The following is a 24,137-nucleotide window of genomic DNA, read 5'->3' as shown; positions in this document are numbered from 1 at the left end:
TTATAGGGTATCTTTGTTACTAGGGTACAGCCTGATGGACCCGCCTCCAGTGCTCTTCAACCGGGGGACAAAATTCTGAAGGTAACACTCTTCTCCATCACCACATGTTGTCCGGCAAGTGTGCGACAGCGTGTGCCACGCTGCCAGCAGAGGGCTTTGCATGTGGCATTTTGTGTCTGGGGTGTGTATGTATGTACGTATGTATGTATGTATGTATGTATGTGTGCGTGTGTGTGTGTCAACCTAGTGAGCATGGTCTTCTGTTTTGACGTCTGTCAAAGCTTGACATGCTTTACTGGCCTGTCAGTCCTCTTGAGGGCAGCCTATGGCTGTTCTGTCATCTCGAGCTGCAACGTGTCTACTTGTAGTACTTTTACTTCCACAATTTGATAGCTTTTCTTTTTTTTCCCAGTGCTTTTATGGCATGAGAAATTATGAAGCAATCGGAATTCTAAAACCGTGAATATGTGGTCCTTAAAATCCTCTCCCTCATCTTTTCCTCCTATCTTTCTAACTCTGCCTCAGAAACAGAGATTGAATCTGGTCTAACGCGTATTAATAGAGATGGAATTTTATAGTATGTTAGTATTACTCAGGGACCACCTTAAACGCTTTCGTTTGAAGAGCCTTGGATAGCGCGCGATTCAGCCGCCCCCAGGCTAGAGAAGTAGAAAAGCAACAAGGTGTAAAGTATGAAAAATTAACAGCCTGCACACGCAGCTGTGGTCGGTGAATACAGCGCAGTTCCAGTGTCCCATTCGAACTATTTTGTTTGTCATATATCATTATCAAACTTTAAGCGCTCGGCTTTGCCACCCTACATCAGCAAGCCAGGCCTTGTCTGCCTACATAACTGTATGGGACTCGAAAGGGCCCGATAGTTATTGGGCTGTCTTTGATTATCAGTGTCGCTTTAAATGTGTGCCCCTAGGAGCCTCACTCGCCCACGCCGTAGCCTGCAGAAAGCGGGTCCCCTCTCTGCTCTCTCCACAGATCCACAGAGTTAGCTGAGGAGCAGATTTCTCCAAAGACCAGCTTCTCTCCACCTTTCTCTCCTTTTTACAGCATGACCTCTTCTACCTGTGTGCATCTCTCTGGTTCTTCTTTTTGATCTTTCCCTGACAGTGTATGTCTCTTTATCCTCTCTGAGCTAGGCCTGTTCCCAGCCCTCCCGTGCCGCCCTGCCTCTCCCCGCCCCAGCTTGCTTCCCTCAGTGCCCTCTGTTCATCCTCTGCTTCATTCTTGCATTGCAGGCCAATGGACATAGTTTTTTACACATCGAACACGAAACGGCCGTGTCTCTTCTGAAGAGTTTCCCGAAAGCTGTGGACTTGATCATTTTAAGGGAGAGCACAATGTAAATATTTTTATAACACTGACTTCTTGCTCAGAAAAAAAAGAAAAAAAAACAACAACAAAAAATAATAAATAAAGGAACACAGGAACTTGTACATCATGTTTTTATCTAGGAACAGTTTTGCCAATTGCTGGACCAATGGCGAAATACTAGTGCCAAATGTACAATAGAGAAGCTATCTAATAATGTTACATATGGCTTATGCGTATACATATGTGCTGAAATCTTACACTGGTGTGGTTGGAATTCCTTTCTATCTCTCAGCCTGTGGCTGTAGGTGGGTGCGTTTTTCTGCTTATTTATATCGCCTATTATTTTGTACCTATTTTTCCAAGCAGCTTTTCATTTGGATCTTGGAGCATGAAAGCACATCCGCTTTTAAGGACATTTCTTCATCATGACACTGCCTCAACTCTGTAAATGCCTTGTGTAAATATATACATTTACTAGTAAAAATGTAATGTGGCCAGAGAGGAGAATGTGAATGAAAGACAGTTTTCTGATATTATTTCAATTTTTAGTTGTTTTTTCTTTCTTTTTTTTCTTTTTTTTTGTGGGTACCATTTGGAAAGGTTTCTTATTTCCCCCGCTGACCCTTCACTTCATTTCAGATAATTCTTGAATTGATTTATAACGCAGCCCTCTGCTACTGCATTGGGTGTGGTGTTGGATTGTGTGGCTCTCATAGGAGTTTTGCACAAATCAAACGGCAGAAAAGAATCCAAAAGCAGTATTGTTCTCGCTGTGACTCCTCAGCACTGCCCTCTGTTGGCCAGTGTAGAGACTTAACAATACTGAGAAAAAAAATATATCCCTTTTTCATTTCAGACCGGCTAAAAGAAACCCTCAACATTCTTTTGCCATGTTGAGAACATGAGCATTTTCACACTTTCTTGTACTTATTAATATTAATAATAACACTGTTTTAACTGGACATGTAACAGAAGTCCACCAGGGGTGAAAGTCATTCATTTCATCCTCAGCCTGTGTGTTCCATTTTGTAGGTTTTATATAAAGGAATGTTCATTCCATATCTTTCAAGGCTTTGTTGATGTTCTCCTGCTTTAAGGTTTTTTGAATCACTATGAACAAAGGAATTCACATCATTACATAATAGATATCCATGAGGATCTTTAATGTTTAGAGCATGCTTTCACTTTTTAAAATGGTCTTATTAAGAAAGTTATTAGGGGACATGGTGTTTTTTATTGAACGTTTAGTTGCTTTACGTCACTTGAAGTATTTTTATTTATGTTTGGAACTTTAAAAATCAAAGCAGACTCCACCTGGAAACAAATCATCGTGACAACTGGTACCACAGTGTACCTTAAGAGATATTAACACAGCCTGTGTGCCCTGGGCATATCCAAAATAATGTATACAAATGTAGCATTAGGTGGGACAGTTTTGAGCAAAACTAAGACTGAGAGCCCCCCCTCCAAAATCCCCCCCAACCATATTTTACTTCAAAAAGAAATTTACTTCTATAACAAGCTAAAGTTTGGATGACCGTTAATTGATATAATACTATTGTGACAGAGCATTTGATAATATTATTTTTACTAAATGTTTTCAGTAATTATTTATAATATATTGATATACTTAGCTTTGCTCAAATTGTGAGATTTTATAAAGATACAAAAACTGTATGGAAAAGAGTATTTAGAAACACGAGAGAACACTCTAGAAACAAACTTATTTCTACAGTAATTGTGAATTTGTGTCAAACATATATGTATATGGATATACAGATGGTCATTTTTGTATGTGTTTAAAATCCTATTGAATATAAAATCCAATATATGGTACTATTCAGTCTAATTGCAGTATTGATGTACATAATTGTGAATGAAAACATTGAAATAATTTATTCCTATAGATTGTGAATGTACTCAAAGCTTTCTGCAGTATGAAGACTTACTGGACTTGAATGCTGTTTCATTTTTGTGCAAAAAGTACTGAAAAATTATATATATAGAATAATACAATTATTCCGTTTAGTTAAACAGATTAAGTGACAATTTATCACGGTTTATTTGCACACGCAAGTTTACTCCTTCCTATTTTTTTCGGAATTAACACAATGTAATTGATGACGTATATATTCTGTGTCTAGAATGCATTTTGCAGATGCTATCTGTACATATTTAAGATAAATTTTAATAATAAAAAACCAAAACCTAAAAAATTTCAAAGCTGTGCAGCAAATAACGGAGCCATTTTCGGCTTTGGGAGTACAGAATTTTTTTCAGTATCTAAGAGGTGTTTTGAATAATGTATGAAAGTCTTTATTGTACAAATAAAAAGTCACTATTGTTACTACTTGTCATTCCCTCATCCTTTTTAAGACACAGTAGTGCACAAATGAAACTATTAAAACTAGATCTTGCATCTATACTATAGACCATCACATCAACAGGTTCAGTAACTCCAGAAGCTACAAAATAACCAAAAATAACCAAATCTCTACAGGGTTCGGTTCCATTTTTCTGGACACAAATGCTAAATTACATCATGCAATTGGGCTCTAGTTCAAAGCTAAAATCCGGCTTCAGAAAACCTAAAGGACTGATGCCCCAAACCCAGATTAAGCCCAAGCCTAAAAGGAACGTGACATTGCAGTTTAGTCCAATACTCAGCCTAATACAGCCCTAAAGGTCATCAGCAGAGGCTAATCATCAACAAAGGCTTAATCTAGTCTTGATTCAGCCTCTCTCTCAGACGGACAGATGCTAACATGATTAAAGAGTGGAGCATCACTGCAGTATGATTTATTGTTTGATTGGTCAGAAAGTACAAAGTGAGTAAGCGTTTCTTCTTCAAAGAAATAATGTGTGGGGGCATTCGAATTAAGGCCATTTAAAAAACATAGCAAGCACATTCCTAATAAACACTGAGTGAAATGTAGTTTTATGGCACAGTTCAGAGGAAAGTGTTAAGGAAAGTGTCTTCCTGCAGAATTAGTTTTGTGGTGAAGTATATGGCAGTGATAGTCAGGATGTCATGTAATTTCATGTGGGAATACGGCTTCGGAGATACTCGAGGAGGGCATCTGTTCCTTTAGCTACAATTGCAGCTCTCGGATTACGGAAAGGATTTCCATCAAGCATCAGAGCCCTGTCCAGCAGAGAGCAGAGGTGAGAGACGATTCCCACGACATACAGCACCTTTTATAGACCACAACACTTGAAAGTTAAAAGAAGTGTATTTTAGTGCTTCATGCTACACAATCTTGAAGGAAGAGCTTAAGGATGGAGGATTATTATTAAACAAGACATCAAGGCTGACATTGGCTGTATTGTCCTTTTTTATATGAATTTTAAAAGATGTCTGAATAATGAAATCATTAAGATTGGTTTGATGAAAAATGTGAAATTCTAGAGAAACAGTCTCAGTTGTGGGACAAGGTTTTGGTCTTAAATGCATTGTTAAAAATATGTGCATGGCAGACAGTTACATGTAAGAAGCTGAAAGGCAAAACCAGAGAAAAACAGAAATTCTCTCAGAATTTTGGATTTTAAATAAAATGGCTTTAATTATTGGAGTAGACATGAACTGGTTTCTTTCACCAACACTGCAAAGACAAAGCTGTACTTAAGAGAAGTGTAGAAGCTGTTCAGAGCTGTAGTAAGATATTTTGGAATGAATACATCTACCTTCTTTTTACAGTGACACCTTAATTTGGAATTGTTTCACTGAGGAACGGAGTGGAAAAGGCTGACTGGCAGCATTTCACACACAAGAAAAATCAGTTAATCCTGCTTGATGATGCCTCTGCAATTACGTAATTCAATTTTGGAACACACTGCCTCTTCTGTTTTTCTACAACAGTGCAATCTGCCAGGTGTTCCTGCCAACTAGCATGGCATTAAGGAAAGCAATCTTTCCCAGTGCATCACCCTGCTCAAACAGCTTTAAAATGATCTTACATATAAGGCTATTACTTTTCTGACTGACAGTCTACTGAAATATTTGATGCTTAAACTGTGCTCTACAAAGTATGTGTGCAGATCTCTGTAATTCATACCTCAAACTGGTACAGTTGCCGAGCTCAGGTGGCACCTGCATGATGTCATTGTTCTGTAGGTCCAGAGTGGACAGTCTGTCCAGCTTCTTAAGACGGATAGGATCAATGCCTCCAACTTGATTGTTGCTGATTAAAACGGTCTCCAGGGTTGAGATGCGGTACAGCACATCCGGGAAAGCCTTAAATCTATGCAATTGTAAAGTGGCAACAGGATTAAAGGCCATTCCGAACTGTGTGTCAAAGTAAAGGGCAGTGGAGTCAATCTTCAGTATCACTGAATATATCTGAATATATAGTCAAGCCGGAAAGCCTACACATCCCTTCCACCATCTCCATGTTATTACATTACTTTTACAATAAGATTGAGTTCACTTTTTGTCACATCATTCTACACAAAACAGCCCACAGTGACAAAGTAAAAGCAGACCCTTTGATATGACCACCAAAAGTGAGCAGAAGAGCATTTTGTTTCCACTGATACCGCTTGAAATGTTTCTACCTAACCTAACTAGATCCCACCTGTGGTAAATTCAACTGATTGGACATGATGAGGATTGCCAACGTTGCCTATTTAAGGTCCCACAGTGAACAGTGTATATTGGAGGGGTCAAAGCAATTATCTGCAGACCTCAAAAACAGGCATATATCTGGAGAAGGGTACAGAGAAATTGCTACAGCTTTACAGGTCCCAAAGAGCACAGTGGCTACCATCATTCTTTAATGGAAGAAGTCTGAAACACCAAGAATCTTCCTAGACCTTGGCCAGGGAGGTGAGCAGGAACCCGAGACAGCGTATCAGCGTATCCTTGTGGAAATAGGACAACCTTTCAGTAGATCAACCATCCAGGCAGCACTCCACAAATCATATCCATCCTTTATGGTAGAGAGGCCAGATGGAAACCACTCCTTAGTAAAAGGCACATGACCGCTCACTTGAAGTTTGCCAAAAGTCACCTAGAGGACTATTGAACCATAAGAAACAAGATTTTCTGGTCTAAGGAAACCAACGAACTTTTTGGCTTTTAGGCAGCGTTCATTACCTGGCTAAATCCATCCCTACAGTGAAGCATGGCAAGGGATGGAGGGAAAGATGGCTGCAGCCAAGTACATTGAGATCCTTAAAGAAAATGTTCTCAGGGCTTTTTACCTCAGACTGAGGCGAAGGTTTACCTTTCAACATGACGACGACTCGACGCACACAGCCAAGAGAACAAAGGAGTAGCTTCAGAGAAAGTCTGGAAATGTCCTTGAGTGGTCCAGCCACAGCCCAGACCTGAATCCATTTGAACATCTGTGGAAGGAGCTGAATATGGCTGTGTTCTGACGCTCCCCATTCAGTCTGACAGAGCTTGCAAGGATATGCCAAAAGGAATGGGCAGAAATGTCCAGAAACAAGTGTGTGCCAAGCTCATAACTTCTTTCCCAAAAGGTCTAGAAGTTGTAAACGCAGCCAAAGGTGCATCAACCAAGTATTAGGCTAAAGGTGTGAACAGAAATGCAACTAAATAACTTTTTTAATGTTATTATAAAATAGCATTTTTACTTTGCAATTATTGGTGACTGTGTAGATGTTTGAGGCAAAAATGAACTGTATTGTAGAAATCTATCATAGAATAGGTCAAACATAAAACGTGGAGATGGTGAAAGGGGCGCCTGTCCGACTATTTGAAATTCTTACAGAAGAAATTCTTACACAAGATGTTTAATGCATTTCTGTCCCCATTACACTGGTACACAATATTGCCAAAAGTATTCGCTCGCCTGCCTTGGCACGCACATAAACTTGAGTGACATCCCATTCTTAATCCATAGGGTTTAATATGAGGTCAGGGCACCCTTTGCAGCTATAACAGCTTCAACTCTTCTGGGAAGGCTTTCCACAAGGTTTAGGAGTGTGTTCGCAACTTGTCATGGGAATCTTTGACCAATCTTCCTGAAGCGAGGTCAGACCCTGATGTTGGACGAGAAGGTCTGGCTTGCAGTCTCTGCTCTAATTCATCCCAAATGTGTTCTATCGGGTTGAGGTCAGGACTCTGAAGGGGGCATCTCCAAACTGTTCCCGCAAAGTTGAGAGCATGAAATGACCAAAATCTTCCTTTCACTGAACTAAGAGGCCAAACCAAACTCCTGAAAACACTAAACCATAATCCCCCCTCCACCAAACTTTACACTTGGCACAATGCAGTCAGGCAAATGCCGTTCTCCTGGCAACCGCCCAAACCCAAACTCACCCATCAGATTGCCAGACGGAAAAGCAGGATTCATCACTCCAGAGAACACGTCTCCACTGCTCTAGGGTCCAGTGGCTGCGTGCTTTACACCACTGCATCTTTTGCTTTGCATATCGTTTGGTGAGGTGTAAGGCTTGGATGCAGCTGCTCGGCCATGGAAACCCATTCCATGAAGCTCTCTATGCACTGTTCTTGAGCTAATCTGAAGGCCACATGAAGTTTGGGGGTCTACAGTGATTGACTCTGCAGAAAGTTGGCGACCTCTGCGCACAATGCACCTCAGCATCCGCTGACCCCGCTCCGTCATTTTCGGTGGCCTACCACTTTGTGGCCGAGTTGCTGTCGCTCCCAATCACTTCCATCTTCTTATAAAACCACTGACAGTTGACTGTGGAATATTTAGTAGCGAGACCATTTCACGACTAGACTTGCACAGGTGCCATCCGATCACGGTACTACACTGGAATTCACTGAGAGCAACCTATCCTTTCACTAATGTCTGTAGAAGCAGTCTTTAAGCCTAGGTGCTTGGTTTTATACACCTGTGGCAATGGAATTAATTGGAACACCTGAAGTCAATGATTTGGATGGGTGAGTGAAATCCTTTGGCAATATAGTGTATGTATCTGTACTATATTTGATTTAACTGAAGCATTCTATTTTTTTTTTTTTTTTTTAACTAAGTACAAAACTGACTAGGTCTGGGAATGTGGAACAGCATTTGTTCATCTAGCAAAACCAATTCAGCTTGTAATAAAATAAAAAAAAATGATTTATGCATGTTCATGCCAGGACTGGAGAAACAGTGGTTTTAAAACTTACCTATTAAAAGACAATATAATGCTTCGCAACTTGTTAAGAGCTTCCAGTTCCAGTGGCAGTGATGTCAAAAGATTATTTCTGAGGAGAAAATCAAGTTGCTGGACATTAGTGCAATTCTGCCTGGTAAATTGCCTGAAGTGAGTTCTGACCAGCATGATCAGGGTTACCTGAGGTCTACATGTACAAGCTGCTGTAGTTCGGAAAACCCGACCGGAAGTGCAGAAATCTTATTAAACCCAAGATTGATGTCTGCTAGAGTGTCTTTCAGCTCCAGAATCCTACAGAAACAGGGCATTTATTCATTTACTTGCAAGTACACAAAAACCCATACGAATGGTCAGCACTGCCAACATTCAGCCATACCTGGATGGTACTTCGGTCAGCTGGTTCTTGCTGAAGTTCACATTGGAAACAGGACTGTCACTGACTGCATCAAACACATCATCAGGTATGGCCGCCTCTTGTTTTTCACTGCAAATAAAATCAGAAGAAACTAGTGTTTAGTGTCTAATAGTGTTTATTAACTTTATTGTCAAGGAAATGTGAATGTGTGTGATCATTTAACACAAATATACACTACTGTTGAAAATATCATGCATTATGTATTATATACAGTAATATTATACATATAAAGATAGGATTAGAGCACTTTAATGCATATATTATTAAAATGAATACAACAGAAATTACAGAAGAGTTATTACCAAGTGTATGCATGTGTTTAGCTAATCAAGCCCTTTTACGGGCAATAATTAGGACAGTGGTCTCCAACCACTGAAAGCTACCTTCCCACAAACTTAGGACCCAGTCCTAAATCTCCCCCAATTTCATCCAACTAATTACTGACGTTAGACACATTAGCTGACTGATTGGCTGAATGAGGTGTGTTGGAGTTGAAACCTGCAAGAAGGAAGCTCTCTAGGAGGAGGGTTGGAGACCACTGACGTAGAAGGATCAGGTGAGGACGATTTGGGTTGGGTAAATATTCAGAGATCATATAAAAGATGTACCTGTAGTCTAATGTTTTAAGTGTTTTGATGGCATGCACATTGATCCTGGCCTGGCTAGGGAGAGTCATCGCTGTTTTGGGCTCATCTTTGGGGTTCCCATCTGGCTCCTCTATAATATTACACAACATGACAAAACACAGTCTGTTTTTAACACAGAGGAAGAAAACGTCTCTCCTCTTCGTGTGTATAATGTGAGGGTATTGTGAATTGCATGGTTTCATGTAGGTGTCATGCGTGTACCTTGTATTCGGCTTCGAAGATATTTCAAGAGCTCACTGGTGCCTTTCTGAAATACATGCACAGTACATATAAGCTTTCAGCTCAGCAGCCATCTGTAACTTTAATGTCGTTCAATGTAGAACTTACGGTTAGGAGGTCTCTGCGGATCGTCCTCAGTGGATTGCCCTCCAGGGCCAGAGATGTAAGCTTAGGCAAGGTGCCAAGACCACAGGGTATACTGTTCCACACAGCGGGGGACAGAAAATAGGCAGAAATCACCCACTGGATTCCATATTTACACTCACTGAGCACCTCCTCATTCAGGTGTGGGGAACGCTGATGAATGCCACAGCATATTTATGTATTGCTGCTGCCCATGTGCTTCCCTTCATGGCTAGATGTTACCCTCTACTAACGGCTACGGCAGCATGATAATGCACCATGTTACAAATGCAAAAGTTCTCAAACTGGTTTCTTGAACATGACAATCAATCCTACAGTGTTCCAGATCTCAATCCAATAGAACTCCTTCTGAATGTAGTAGTAGATTCACAGAAGGATTGAACTCCTGAGAAGTCAATCATGCCAACATGACCAGAATATCCCAGAAAGGAATACTGCCAACATCTTGTGAAGGAAAGGCCGTTTTTAGAGCGAAGGAAGGCCCAACCCAGTATTAATGTTCTTAATAAAGTGCTGGGTGAGTGCACTTCAGCAGGAATGGACACCACTTTTACTCTGACTAAAAATGTACGGGCAAAGCAAATGTCCTTAACAGGTGCCTCCAGCTGCTGCTGTAAACAGAATTTAATTTCAAGCTGCTAGAGTATGTGAAATGAATGGGCTGGGTAATCAAATGAAAACATGCACGAAACACAGTGGGGGTTGACTAAACATGTGAAGGAATATGTCTGGCACCTGCTGATGTCATTGTTAGTAAGATCCAGGCGCTGCAGGCCTTGCAGTAGAGTTATTTCCTCAGGAAGACTCTTCACCTTGTTATCTCTCAGCTCCAGAACACTTAGAGCGCTAAGGTGCTTTAGGTGTGCTGCCTCCAACACCTCGATCTGATTATTACCACAATGAAGCTCCTGGACAGAAACGAATGATGCAAAAGAAAACACTGTTCAGAGCCTTTACCTACATTAAGAACACAAGCTAAGTGTCTTTCCAGTTAAAGTTCGGACACTTTGATCCTGGTTTATATTTATATTTGTTTTGTGAAAATTTCTTAAAGCTATAAATTATAATTTTGCACCCCCCCCCCCTTACTTACATGTTTACAACATATTTCTCACATTATCCTACAAACTAATCTCCGCAGCTTTCCTACAGACAGGTTTGGGACCTTTTCACATCTTTCATGGCATTGAAATTCTCTACATACCTTTAGAGTTTTGCAGGAGGGCAGCTCCGGGAGGAAGCGCAGTTTGTTGTGCCTCAAGTACAGCTGTTCAAGAGAAGCCATCTGGGCCAGACTGGGCGGCACACTCTCCAAGTGATTTCGAGAGCAGTCCAGCATTCTCAAGTCTATTGGAGGAAGACAATTTAGCATCTACCCCCTCCCCATAACATCAACTAAAGCGGGCACAGCTGTGCTGACACTTACTCTTCATTTCACTGATTGCAGGCGGCAGACTCTTCAAACTGTTGAAGGACAGATTAAGCTTTAGAAGGTTGTTGAGGTTCGACAGGCTGTCCGGTACAGTGATTAATTTGTTGTTGGAGAGATCCTTTAGACAATCGGTTCGAAAAGCCAGTAAAAAAACAAACAAACAAACAAACAAACAAAAATGATCAACTGATTAAAAGGTAAATAATTAAAAATAATAATAATAATAAATAAAAGTAAATAATGGCACTGCATTTCATCCCCAAACCCGCCCCCCCAGATATACTCACGAGGTCCTCCAAATGACATAACTGTCCTAAAGCTGCTGGTAGTTGTTCGAGTAGATTCTGCTGGAGATGGAGACATCGCAGGTTTGTAAGATTCCACAGCTCCAAAGGCAGTTCTGTCAGCTTATTATGACTAGACAGAACAACAGCTAGTGTTATCTTCAGGGCACATTTCTACAGACAGCTTCTTTACATTAAAAACAAACAAACAAACAAACCACTCGGCATGACTACCTCAGGTTGAGTTTCTGTAACTGCTCCAACTCGCCAATACTCGCTGGTAGTGTTCTGAGCTGATTGTCATGAATCTGAAAAAGTTCATTCACACAAACAGTTCACACACAGGCCTTGTCAATTCATATACACTGTCTAATGGCTGTAAAGCAACTTACATCCAAGACAACTAAGGCAGGTAGAAGTCTGACATCTTCAGAGAGTGATTCCAGCTTGTTGGAGGAGAGCAGCAGCTTGGTTAAATCCGCCTGTTCCCACCATCGGTCTGACGATGAGAAAGACAAGTCCTGCTTGGCTTCCTCAGGTGGGTCAACGTTCAGCCTCCATACACTCTGGGGAACTAATGTGAAGATTTGAGGGGTTATTGGTAGCTACGTTATATCATTTTGAATAGCACTAGACAGAAATTCAGAAGCTTTTACTGTTTTATTTAATAAATCTCCTCTTCTCCAACTTCAAGTCTCTACAGCGGGGTTCCTGTCCTCGGAGCCATGGTTCCATCAGAGAATTGTTTAGTTCATTTTGGAGGACATGCAGTAAAATATTGAACAACAGCAATTACACCTCAATAAAGCAGTTGAGACTCCAATAGGGCTGGCCGATATGGTAAAAATACTTTATCACAATATTTTAAGACATTTTTTGCGACACAATGCTTATCATGATAAATGTGATCACAGATTATATTCATCAGTATCGACAGATTCTTAAAAACTACTGTTCAGATACTCTCCTGGACTGAGTACAGTGATCTTTATTCGACATCTGCTGCTCTTCATCTGATTACACCAGTCTGATTGCACTGGTAGTAATGAAACCTGCAGCTGATCAGTGTTTATTAGGCAGTAACAGTCTCCTCGAGATGCTTAGAGAAGTATATTGTGCATCAAGACAGTAAAATTTAAAACACTGTCATATTGCCCAGCTCTAGACTCCTGCAATGAATGAGTGTAGCTAGGTGCTGCAAGCGATTAGAGACACTCAGAGACACTCAGAGACACTCAGAGACACTCAGAGAAGTCTCCTCAGCGGCTGCAATGGTAAAACAGAGCAGTGCCAAAATGTATCAACAAAACCGCTCATTTTTAATCCACAACAGTGAAGCCACATCGACTGGTGGCTAGTTAGAGTAGGTAACGTTAGCCAGGCTACTGCAGGTACACTGCTACTGCTGCTGCTACTGCTGCTGCTAAGGTAGCCTAAATGCTAGCTAGTTAAGCTAATTCAACACATTAAGCCCAGCTCCGACAGGAGACACGAGAAGCCCGGCGTTGCTAACTGAACTGCTATCAGTCCAACGGGTCTGTGGGTTTTACCTTCGGTCAGACCGCGCCCAGACAGATTGAGCTGCCCGCTCTTTCTGGCGGACTTCAGCAGTCCAGACGGTACAGGACATTCCTCCTTTTCCTGCCTGAATCCTGCCCTGGAGTCCACTCCTCCTCCCCTCTTAAAACGAGACATGAAATCGGTGCTGAATGTGGGATGAATGTGGGAGCGCTGAACGCGGGAGAGCTGCGGGCTTACAGCCGCATGAAGACCGGAGGAGCAGAGGGTGAAGTCAACAGCAACAAGCACAACAGCGCCCACTTTATATTAAAAGTCCAACGACAAGAAACTACAAGAATGGAGAAAGTTAAGAGTAGCAAGAAATACATTTAAATACATATACATAAATATAAATAAAAAATAAATAAAAGCATGTGAAGAAAAGGAGTAAAAAAAATCCAGAAAAAAATGAAAGCAAAAAAAAAACTTAATCAATAACATAAAACAAACAAATTAATTATATTTGAACAGAAAGAAAATTAAAATAAAATAATAAAGGACAAATAATTACTTACAACAATAAATACAGATAGGAATATATATATATATATATATATATATATATATATATATATATATATATATCTTTATAGGAAAGTACATATTTTTTCCATTCTTTCATAAATTTAAATAAATTAATTAATTTTAAAAAATAGAAAAAAAAAATAAATAAATATATATATAAAAAAATTAAAATAAATATATATATATATATATATATATATATATATATATATATATTTTTTTTTTTTTTTTTTTTCTATTTTTTTTATTAATTAATTTATTTACATTTATGAAAGAATGGAAAAAATATGTACTTTCCTATCAAGATCTGCTTATTTCTATGAACTTACTAATTAAAAGCAAAATTACAAGAATTTTACCATTACCATTACATTACATTTGCATCCACTGGTCAATCTGGATAGTCAGTAAAATGGCTACATAGCTGGTTCCTGTCACCACCACTGTAAATAAATGTCTCTACAATGCTTACTCATCAAACAGTGTGAGTGACTTTGTTTTCATCTCAGTGATTGAATTATGGAGAAATGGAAAAACTGTAAATGTGAGATTACCCTTAAAAGCGGTGTCCGTCCTGCCCAGCAGATGGTGCTGCTGCCATTACCACGGTGTGTAGATATATTGGTCATTTTACATTATTTAATAAAACATGGTTAGTTTCCATTACCATCACTGTAAATAAATTCCTCTACAATACAGCCTCACAACAACATTATAGTGTTTGAATTACGCAAACATGCAAAAACAGCTGATGGTACTGCTTTACTATGCTATTGGGAAAAATACAGATTAAACCCAAGCGCTACTTTAATCTAAAGGCTTGGTGTAAGATTGCTGAACTAGGATCACCTTAATTCAGCCCACAGAGTGACTATAAGTATACTGTACACACTTACTATGCATTACACAGTCTCTGCTTATCAGATATCCAGTTTTTCTTTCTTGGACTTTGCTAGCCTGAACCTTGACACTTTGACAAGACAGCTGATAGCCATGCAGTTTCTTCTCTATTATGACCTTTAATGTTTGAGGAGTTGTTCATTTCTCTGTGTTAGGAGGTTTATTCTCTGTGTTCAGTTAAACCTAAGCTTGCATTATTAATGCAAACTTAAATATTAAGGATTATGTAGTAATATTACATCAAATGTTAATAGTATTAGTCGAGGAGTCCTGGTTGAAAAGTTAACAAAGACAGCAATGACAAAAACTGCTATGCCTGTTTATTGAAAGAACAGAAAAAAGAACCCGATTTGGGCAACATGTAATAATACTTCAGCAGACGCACTGGCCTGGCAACTAAATATTAGTTACATCTCAATCATTTCAATGAAGAAATCGCTATAAAACAAAGCAACCATTAATGTAAGACATCAATGTCTCAGTACATATACACTGATATGGTATCTGAACATCGTATAAAAATAGATTTCTAACAGGTGTAAAAAAAAAAAAACAGACAAATTACAAATAATGAAAGGCAGATATCATACTTCTATTAAATACAATGAATAGTGCAAGACAATACAAAGCATGTTCAGTGGAGGGCAATAAATCTATCCAGGGATCTACCGGGAACGCACTACTAGGAATAGAGTAGAGACAGAAAAGTAGGGGCTGGTGTAAATTCAGCTTAAAATATGTGTTTTTCTGAAGAGTACATGCTATAGCAAAGATCAAATGACGGTAAAAAAAAAGACAGGAATATCAGTGCAGCAAAAATGTGAAATTATATGAATTACATCTGCTTAACTCATTTTTCACAGAGCTGAATTTGTTGTACAATCATAATCCTAATTTACTATCAATTCTGAAGTGGTAAAAGAATAAAAAGGTACAAGGTACAATTACTGACACATTGACACATAATAAATATGTAACAGGCAAAGCATATGCACTGATATGGCTATTGCCCTCAGTAATATGATCACTGTGGTAATTATACATGTCGACGACTTTTTAAATACAGTGAACCTGGAATTGCACACATTCAGTCCTTATCACTGTCATTGACCACCAGCAAAAACAGATCTGTGACATCTGATCTCTAGAACTTCCATATAGTGCTTTGTTCACTTTTATCCTGGTAGACTCATATTATATTGTCTTATATTATAATCCAGAAATTCAAAAGCTTTCGATTTGTTTGATTTAGGCTGACCATGAGCTTCATCACAGTATGCGCGTCATTTATATTTGTAGCATTGAGACCTGGTGCCATTATCAACATACCCTCCCCTAAAGAGGTTTCTAAATTGGCTGTAAAAGGCTAATCTAAAACATGTCTCTAACAATTTTATTTTGTGCAAGCAATCGTTTCAAATATGTGAATGGTCCACTCCATTTCGAGTTGTATGCAGATTGCATTTTGAACTTACAGTAGCTTAGGATTTTACAGTGATGTTAGATGAATGTGTTTTGAAGCCTGATCGAAAGCATAGATGTACAAAGAAAGAACAGGCCACTTCAGAATTAGCTGATTTAGCCTTGGATAGTTGGCAGGGCTTCTACACAGCCAAAAGGGAGAAGAGGATGGACATGCTGGTCACCAGCAGCAGTGTGATTGAAGACAGTGCTGCAGAAAGACAAACAAAAGCATACACAATCATCACTAACACACTGACACTCGGGGTCTAATGGTGCACATGAGATGCACTGTATGCCCAAAGATTTGTAGACACCTGCTCATCCAATTAAAAGCTGTACACTAGCTGTACACTAGCTGTACACTACACCAGCAGCAGTGGTTTATCAATCTAGGTTGCGCAGCACCAGCACTGATTCACATTCTGGCCAACAATAGTGTCTGGATACGTTTGGACATACAGTGTAATACGTGGAGACTTGTAATAAGTATGGTAGCTTACCTGCTGCAGAGGATGTGCACTCCATGGCCACAAGGGCTTCAACGTATTGCTGTCCGAGCCATTCCTCATAGGTCTTTTTGTCTCCGACGCCAATTATGCTTACTGTGGAATCTTTGAAGATTAGGTCTGATCCCTCATATTTACTTGAGTCGAACATCTTGAAGTCAGAGGCCGAGTTTACCCCAAAAAATGTCTGAAAGATAAGAAAACCCCAAGATCTAAATATCAGAGGCGGGTGATATTAACTCAAACAGATTTTCCACTGTTTTCCAAGGTAGAAGATCATTTTCAACAACTGATTATAATTTCATAATTTACTGATTTTAATAATGGTTTTGTTTTTTTTTGTTGCTAATTTAAATTCCAAGCAATACAAACAGACCCCCTTAAAACAGAAAAGTGTATTACACAACTTAGGTGTATTATTCAGTAACTACAGGGACAGAAATGTGTGTCCATCAGGCAAGAGAGAGCTGAATGTCTCTGCAAATTCTGAAATTCTGAAAGCTAAACAATAAATGTTCAGGTGGCATATTATTTATGATGTACCTTGTTTTAACTTCATAAACACAATATTGAGCTGTGGATGCCCTGATTGTCATTCAAATTGCAAACTAACACGAAATATGAACCTGCAGATTTTTTAACCAATCCATTTTGATCAAGTAATCTAGTAGTAGTACTGGTATTAGCTTCTTAACTATGAAAGGACTTCTTAACTATGACTTCTTAACTATGACTTGTTCCAAGTCATTTACAGCGTTACCATATAAGTTGCAGTGTCACTGACTAAGTAAAACACAATCTTTTATCTGCTCATTCAAGTAAGTGACACCAAAAAACAACTGAAACTGAATTAAAATTTAATGTTGCAAAATTTGTTGTCAATTACTGAGAATTAGCCACACATTGTATAGAAACCAACACTCTTGTTTTTTCCCCAGGTAAAGACTTAAGAGACGTTTCTGCGAAACGAGATTGCTGGCAAACTGATAATGATTAATGATAAATTAATATCTAAAACGGTCTGAGCATTTCAAGTTGTCTTGTCTTGAAATGTTTGTAGTTCACTGTCACCTGTGTCATCATATTACAGTAACTGCCTACCTGGGCTTTGTCCAAAAGGCCAAAGATGATGTGTGGGTTGGTGTCGGCCCGTACCATCACAGCATGGGAAGGAACACGGGCAAGATTACACTGTTTATACTGAGTGACCTCAGCACGAGACTCCTGAGGACACAGCAGCTGGAACTCTTTAGAGTTCAGGTTGATGGCCCATGGATCCAAATTATTCCCTGAAGAATAAACAACTTTTAATATACTGAAGGATGTTCATTTTTGTTTTTTGTTAGAACACATTCCAACTAAAGAAAGTGCTTAGAGGGATCTACCATCAGTGTTCTGGAAAACTGTAGAATGTTTCACAAAGGCAATCTGTCCTGATCCTTGAACCAAACACCTGTAAAATACAGAGATCTTATTTCACCATCACCCAAATTTGTCCACATTAGGCAGCAAATAAAGTAAAACGTCCACAAACACGCTAAAAAGTCAATAAGTAACACTGTGTCAGTAAAGTTACCTGAAGGCTCCGTTGTAGCCATCATACAGATCCTGACCTTTAACACACTTGTTCTGACCACTGGAGTCTCCAATACACTGTGAGCAGAGGTTACTTGGAAAACCAGGCTCGTTGGCACCCGGTACACAACTCCCTTTGAAAAAGTCTCCAGCAGCTAGTGGACATAATTCACACACTGACACTCACCAACACTGCCGCTGATAACTCCACAAATTAGATGACCTTGCAATTAATCACTGCATTACTGACACAAAGGGAAAGACTATTTACTGACCTTGGGCAACTTTGCATTGCTGTGGACTGATAAGGCCTTTCTCTTTGAGCGTGGCCATAGGAATGTTCCAGCCAGCAGTCCTGCCGTAGCCTGTGTGACAGGACATCCGACCCTTCAGATCACTGAATCTCTGGATGTCTCTGTTGCTCTTCTTTACCACAGCCACCGCATAATAGATACTGCCATCATTATCTTCTACAAAAGCAAGAGGCAAGCTGGTCTAAGGTTCATCATATATCACAAGTTCAAGGTGCTTTTCGTGGTTGGACACAGTAAACAAGTCAATACTTCCATTTGATTAGACGGTCACACAATGCATGTTAATTACACTCAACTGTCAAATTAACTTGTTCATGTGCAGCACTTATTGTAACTTCCCTTTGAGAGTTCAAAACAGTCTTGCCTCGTATACATAAGGCTTATATACATTAATACACACACAACAATCAGCCGTAACATTAATACCATCTCCTTGTTTTAACACTCACTGTCCATTTTAATAACACCAGCAGCACTGCTGTGTCTGATCCACTCGTACCAGTGCAAAACACACCCCACCACTATGTCAGTGACACTGCAGTGCTGAGTTAATAAATTCACAAACTAAAATAAGATGGCAAAAAGCCAACATGTCAGTGAAACGCAACGTTTTTTGTTTTTTTTTTCAGTTAAAAATACAACAGTGTAATAAAGAATAAAGAAATAATAGGAAGTCAAATGTGGATGAGAGGGAGAGGGGCAGGTGAGTCAAGGCTAAATTTATGTACATTCCTTCTTTGTCAGCCATGTGGATGCTTCATCTATAACTTATCGCTAACCGTCTTCTATATGACTGCGACCACCAAAACGGCGGTTTGGGAACCCATACTAACAACCCTAATATATATATATAATTGATTTATTATTATTATTTTAACCATTTCTATTAGTTTTTCTTCATGAAATGTATTAGATTTTGAAATCTGCTCAAATTAGATGAGAATTAAATCAAATTACATCTTTTTTTGGGGTGGTGGTGGGGGGGTTATTTGGTTTACCATTTTCCATGTACTTAATGTATAATAATATTTCATGTCAAATGAATAAAAAAACACAATTATCAGGCATAACATACAGTATATACATTGTTTTTCATCAAAAGTTACAAACTTTTTTCTCTTCCTCTAAAGCATTAAGGAAGATTTGTAAGACTATGCATGCTTTATTATTTTTACATTTGTTTAAATAATCAGCAAAATAATTAGTAATCAACTTGATTACTACTGTATTATATTACTGACACAGACAGACCTATTTTTGGTGTTAGCTGAACATTTTTCAAAATTGCCGGAGTAATTTCACTTAATCGGATAACATTTACAGAACAGAATATTTAATTTAATTATAATAAGAAAAAATATCTTCCATTTTACTGGTGGAATGGCCAGTAGGGAGTCTGCAGAAAGAGGTTACACAGACTATTTTCACTGTATCTTATTCCAGCAAAAAGATATAATTACACTTGATTAGGCTCTAACCTGTGTAGCTTTCACCAGCAGCAGGCACTAGGCCAAATGTCTTCCCTGCTGTATAGATGTATCCTCCATCAATATTGATGGCATCTGCCTCTTTGTTCTGTAAAATAAATGCATTAGTGGACAATGTGTGATACACTGTACAATAAGGACACAGGAATTGTGAAAAGTAGCATGTTTGGTATTTTGCTGTTCACCTGTATTTTCTTCAAGCAGTCATCCACAGATTTTCCAAAAACGCATCTGATGTAGGGAATCAGTCCTTTCCTCTGGAAGGCTACAGCCATGTCTGCGCACTTCTGCTGTTCTCCCTGAGACAGCACACACCACTGAAGATACTGAGGTACATCTACAAACACACAGACGCAATATTAGTGTAAGCGTTCAACCGTATACAAGCAGTGGTGTAGTGGTGTCTGGATAGGTAGGTATACTGTGCCTATTTAGTGACCATTATCTCAAAATGTGTGTCCCCTCACCATGAACAAAAACCTCACATTTCCCCACATACTCTGTAACTAAAATCTAGGCTAAAAAAATGTTCAATACAAGCTTTATGTAATATGCAATGTATAATTTAAGGAAGTAAGTAATTGAACCTACATAAGAATTACAATTCAGTTAAATTTAATATTAATATTTAACATTAATTAACATTAATAAAGATGAAGAGAGGGCAGCTAACCAGCAGGTGAGCAGTCCATAGCTTTCAATATGTTGTAGTACCGCTGACCCATCCACTGAATATAGTCTTCACTTCCAGCAGGGATAAACTTGGTTGAGCTGTCACTAAACAACAGGTTATCTCCGTTGTAGGCCACAGAGGAGAACAGATTAAAGCCAGACTTTTGCTGTAGAGAAATACAACACAACTCCATTCACTCAGGAAATTCAGTTCACTCCACAGTTATTCATACCTAGTTATGTGCCAGAGCTCTGTCCTCATTAATGGCAACCAGGACATAAAAGAGTTCTGTGTTTAAAGCAGCATTATGCAGAAAATATTGTATATCTTGCTCTTGGGCTCCCCCTACAGTTGAAATTCACACTTTGAGACACCCCTAAAGGGCACACTTTCAAGCTAAGAGATACAGAACAGTCACTAAAAGCGAAAAATCATGTGGACTGAAGCAGCAGAGCAATGTTACAGGGTGTCCACAAATATGACTCGGGTTAGGCAGCGTTACTTAGTTGTCGTGAGCATTTTTTTCTGCCCACTTCACCAAAGTTACATGGCTGCATAATGTTGCTTTAAATATTGTTTCCCTATACATGAAATAAACTATTCATAAAAATGTGTATGACTTTGCATGGGTTCTTACCAGCCCCTCCCTGAGCATGACGTACACCACAGAGCTATCAATGTCTTTGCGCACCACAATTCCTCTCGATGGCACTCTGGCCAGATTACAAAGTCTGTAACCTGACACAGCGCTGCGAGTTCCATCTGGGCACAGCAACTCATAGTCTTCAGAGCGGAGGCCCTGGGCCCACTGGTCCCCGTTACCTACAATTTAGTTTTCTTGTTAGGACTGTATTACTCTCAGGCACTCTTGCTTTTAAAGGTTAGTATGGTTGCAGATCATACCAAAAACACCATGCTTACCATCAGTGTTTTCACTAACAGTGGTGTGTTTAATGAAGGCTACATCTCCTGCATCGTCAACCAGGCACCTGCGAAGAAAAATCTATCACTGTGTGGACTGACATGCTATCAGAATCTGATAGGACTACATAATATACACAATGTATCCATCACTGGCCTTTGAAAAACACATTGTGAGCCGTATATCTTTCTACTCGCTGTAATTTGCGCTTGATTTATCAATAAGGGCCATGTACAGTGTGCTGTAGGCATCTTGGCCAAACACGCTTCTTGATGAGTGCTTCTGCGAGTGAATTCATGAATCACTGTATTCATTTATTTAGCATAAAGTAATGCAGGCTCATGGCTTATCTTCCTATTTGTGCCATCAGGCCATCAGTCTTTTGCAACTGACCCAGAACATAGTGACACGACTTGTACATTCTTAAATTCAGCCATGTCACTCGTCTCTTCATAGGCTTCCTGTAGCAGCCACAGGCCTACAAAGCCAGAAATGGCAATGAGCAAACCCCAATCTGTACCAAGAGCCCTCTGAGCTTCAAGCATAGCTTGGCTTGCCTCTATATCTCTCAAAATGTATAGAAGGCAAGCATCTAGACAATTTTTTACCCTGGCACCAAGACGGTGGAACTAACTTCCTGTTGGTGTTCAAATGGCACTTATGGTCTAAATGTTGACTGAAGGGCCAATTCATTAAGCATGAATTTTTAACTTTAATGAAATCAACTTACATCAGACGGTCTTATTTTTTTACAAGGCAGAAAAATAATCATAGTGTAGTTTTATAAAGGTTTAAAAAACAGGATTACCTGAAGGCTCCATTGTACGCGTAGTACTTCTCATTATTGCTCGCCTCACACTTATGGCCTCCAGAACCATCTCCTGCACAGAGCTGGCACAGGGCCGCGTCTGTGGCTCCAGGTATGCAACTACCATTAAAGAAATCTGCAACCCCTGGACATCCACAAGAAAGCACATTGTTTTTTTCGCTGTTAGCTGTAATGAAAGTTCCCCAAAGCCACATTCAGCATCCAAAATAACAGTGATTCACAGATGAGACGACAAGATCACCTTACCTTGTGCTACGTTACAGCCCATAACGGACATCTTTCCGCTGTCAATCAAATAGCCTAAGGGCATGTTCCAGCCGGCTGTGCGACCAATGCCCGTGTGGCAGGACTTCTTTCCCTTCAGGTTGTTGATGTTGATGGCCGTGTTAGTCTTTTTCACCACAGCCACTGCGTAGTAAGTTGTTCCTTCTTCTCCTACAAGGCAAAGAGTTCACTGCTATGGGAGTGGATATCTAGATGAACACTGAACGCATAATATCCAAAGATAAGACAGCATTGCACCAAGCAATCTTAAATGCAGATTAAGATTAAGTTATCTCAACAATTAGGTCACTTATCAGCTCTTCAAAGTCAGACATCGGATAGAAAGAACATCTGGGTGATCACATAAAACTGCCACCTGTGCAGCATGACAAAATTATACTTAAAGGTTAAATCATAAATAAATAAATAAATGTCTTACCGTCAGAACTGGACTCTCCTGCTGCAATTTTGAATGTAGCTTGTTTCCCAATTTCATATATGCCTCTGGCACTGGTGGAAAATGCATCTGCCTCATTTTTCTAAGAAACAAAGCAGAGGCCTTTACAAAGATGTTTTCAGCATTTTCTTATTATTTGTAGGTGTGGGTAGTAACCACTCACTTAGACATGTACTGTACAGTCATCAGAGAAATGATATGTAAAGCTATTTATCATAGCAGCAAGTGTGTATTTATACAGAACAAAAAAACTGAATAAATGCTGATTAACCAAAAAATAAATAAATAAATAAATAAAATACATTGTGATTTAATGAGTGATAATGTGTGCTTGCTTACCCATTTCCAAATGTCTTCTCAATGTAATTCAGTATTAGAAATATCATCCAATATCTAATCAGTCTGTCTCTTTTATTAAAGTAGAGCAGGTGAGATGCTGGTAGAACTGAACAAATCCATACCGGGACTGAAGTTCAGCAGAACAGCCTGTGTTCTTCTACCATACATATAGCAACCTTACTGACTAACAAGAAATCTTTACTTTTACTGTATTTATGTTCACATATGTAAACACAAATGTGTGTTTTCTAACATGTTCTAATGACATTATGTTTTACTGGGTTAATTTTTTTTCATTTTTTGTTTTACAGGCAAAACACACTACTGCTAAATAATTTTATCCATGGCTTAATTTCCATGGCTGCATTAGATGTTTGCACAGTAGTGATTTTGTAACTTTGTCACTCTGTCCTGTTTGTTTAGCTCCAGGACTATTTAACTGCTATTCAGACATTTCATTTGGAGCCTTGTCATTTAATTTAGGCCAGGCCAAAAGGATTTAAAAAAGAGGAGACAAGCACATAAACTTCAGATTCTCTGGCCAGGCAAGCACACCAGGCCAAGAAGAGTCCTTGGGCAAGACTCCCAACACTACACTACACAACACCAACCTGCATAACATGATTCACATATAAATCGTTCTGGGTAAGAGTGTAAGCCAAATGCCGAAAATGTAAATTTGCAAAAAGATGATGTAATAACTTCAGAGAAAACAGGAAGACAAAGAAAACTACAGATAGATATTATTCACAATTTC

General features: G+C 39.2%; 3 protein-coding genes across 17 annotated transcripts in view; 1 reads left to right on the top strand and 2 right to left on the bottom strand.

Annotated features, from left to right (window-relative positions):
- The window catches only part of lrrc7 (leucine rich repeat containing 7), a 154,517-nt gene extending 150,841 nt beyond the window's left edge, over positions 1 to 3,676 (top strand). For 7 of the 15 annotated variants that reach the window (XM_072684202.1, XM_072684201.1, XM_072684200.1 and 4 more), the window contains one exon: positions 7 to 1,247. In XM_072684202.1, coding sequence (XP_072540303.1) covers positions 7 to 390 — 384 coding nt within the window. In that variant the 3' untranslated portion in view covers positions 391 to 1,247. The other 8 variants (XM_072684214.1, XM_072684207.1, XM_072684216.1 and 5 more) reach the window with 4 other exon arrangements.
- A 437-nt stretch (positions 3,677 to 4,113) lies between these two features.
- On the bottom strand, positions 4,114 to 13,351 carry lrrc40 (leucine rich repeat containing 40). The gene is made up of 15 exons (XM_072684217.1): positions 13,116 to 13,351; positions 11,958 to 12,139; positions 11,800 to 11,873; positions 11,569 to 11,698; positions 11,276 to 11,399; positions 11,054 to 11,196; positions 10,585 to 10,757; positions 9,814 to 9,904; positions 9,688 to 9,733; positions 9,448 to 9,556; positions 8,801 to 8,908; positions 8,605 to 8,715; positions 8,438 to 8,515; positions 5,385 to 5,570; positions 4,114 to 4,474 (listed from the first exon to the last, which is right to left on the bottom strand). The coding sequence occupies exons 1-15, from the start codon at positions 13,258 to 13,260 to the stop codon at positions 4,369 to 4,371; spliced, it is 1,806 nt and encodes a 601-aa protein (XP_072540318.1). The 5' UTR covers positions 13,261 to 13,351; the 3' UTR covers positions 4,114 to 4,368.
- Positions 13,352 to 15,941: 2,590 nt separating this feature from the next.
- meltf (melanotransferrin) overlaps positions 15,942 to 24,137 on the bottom strand; it is an 11,355-nt gene continuing 3,159 nt past the window's right edge. Inside the window, exons 3-16 of the mRNA XM_072683004.1 lie at positions 23,024 to 23,123; positions 22,567 to 22,755; positions 22,300 to 22,444; positions 21,491 to 21,558; positions 21,207 to 21,391; positions 20,570 to 20,735; positions 20,082 to 20,233; positions 19,888 to 19,984; positions 18,371 to 18,565; positions 18,097 to 18,250; positions 17,906 to 17,973; positions 17,622 to 17,809; positions 16,515 to 16,707; positions 15,942 to 16,222 (exon numbers count right to left, since the gene is read on the bottom strand). Coding sequence (XP_072539105.1) covers positions 16,155 to 16,222; positions 16,515 to 16,707; positions 17,622 to 17,809; positions 17,906 to 17,973; positions 18,097 to 18,250; positions 18,371 to 18,565; positions 19,888 to 19,984; positions 20,082 to 20,233; positions 20,570 to 20,735; positions 21,207 to 21,391; positions 21,491 to 21,558; positions 22,300 to 22,444; positions 22,567 to 22,755; positions 23,024 to 23,123 — 1,968 coding nt within the window. The 3' untranslated portion in view covers positions 15,942 to 16,154. The remainder of the gene's footprint in view (positions 16,223 to 16,514; positions 16,708 to 17,621; positions 17,810 to 17,905; positions 17,974 to 18,096; positions 18,251 to 18,370; positions 18,566 to 19,887; positions 19,985 to 20,081; positions 20,234 to 20,569; positions 20,736 to 21,206; positions 21,392 to 21,490; positions 21,559 to 22,299; positions 22,445 to 22,566; positions 22,756 to 23,023; positions 23,124 to 24,137) is intronic.

Source organism: Salminus brasiliensis, chromosome 7 (genome assembly GCF_030463535.1).
Source record: "Salminus brasiliensis chromosome 7, fSalBra1.hap2, whole genome shotgun sequence".
In the NCBI taxonomy this organism is placed as follows: domain Eukaryota; kingdom Metazoa; phylum Chordata; class Actinopteri; order Characiformes; family Bryconidae; genus Salminus; species Salminus brasiliensis.
Note: the sequence above shows the minus strand (reverse complement) of the source record. Positions and strands in the feature narration are given on the sequence as shown.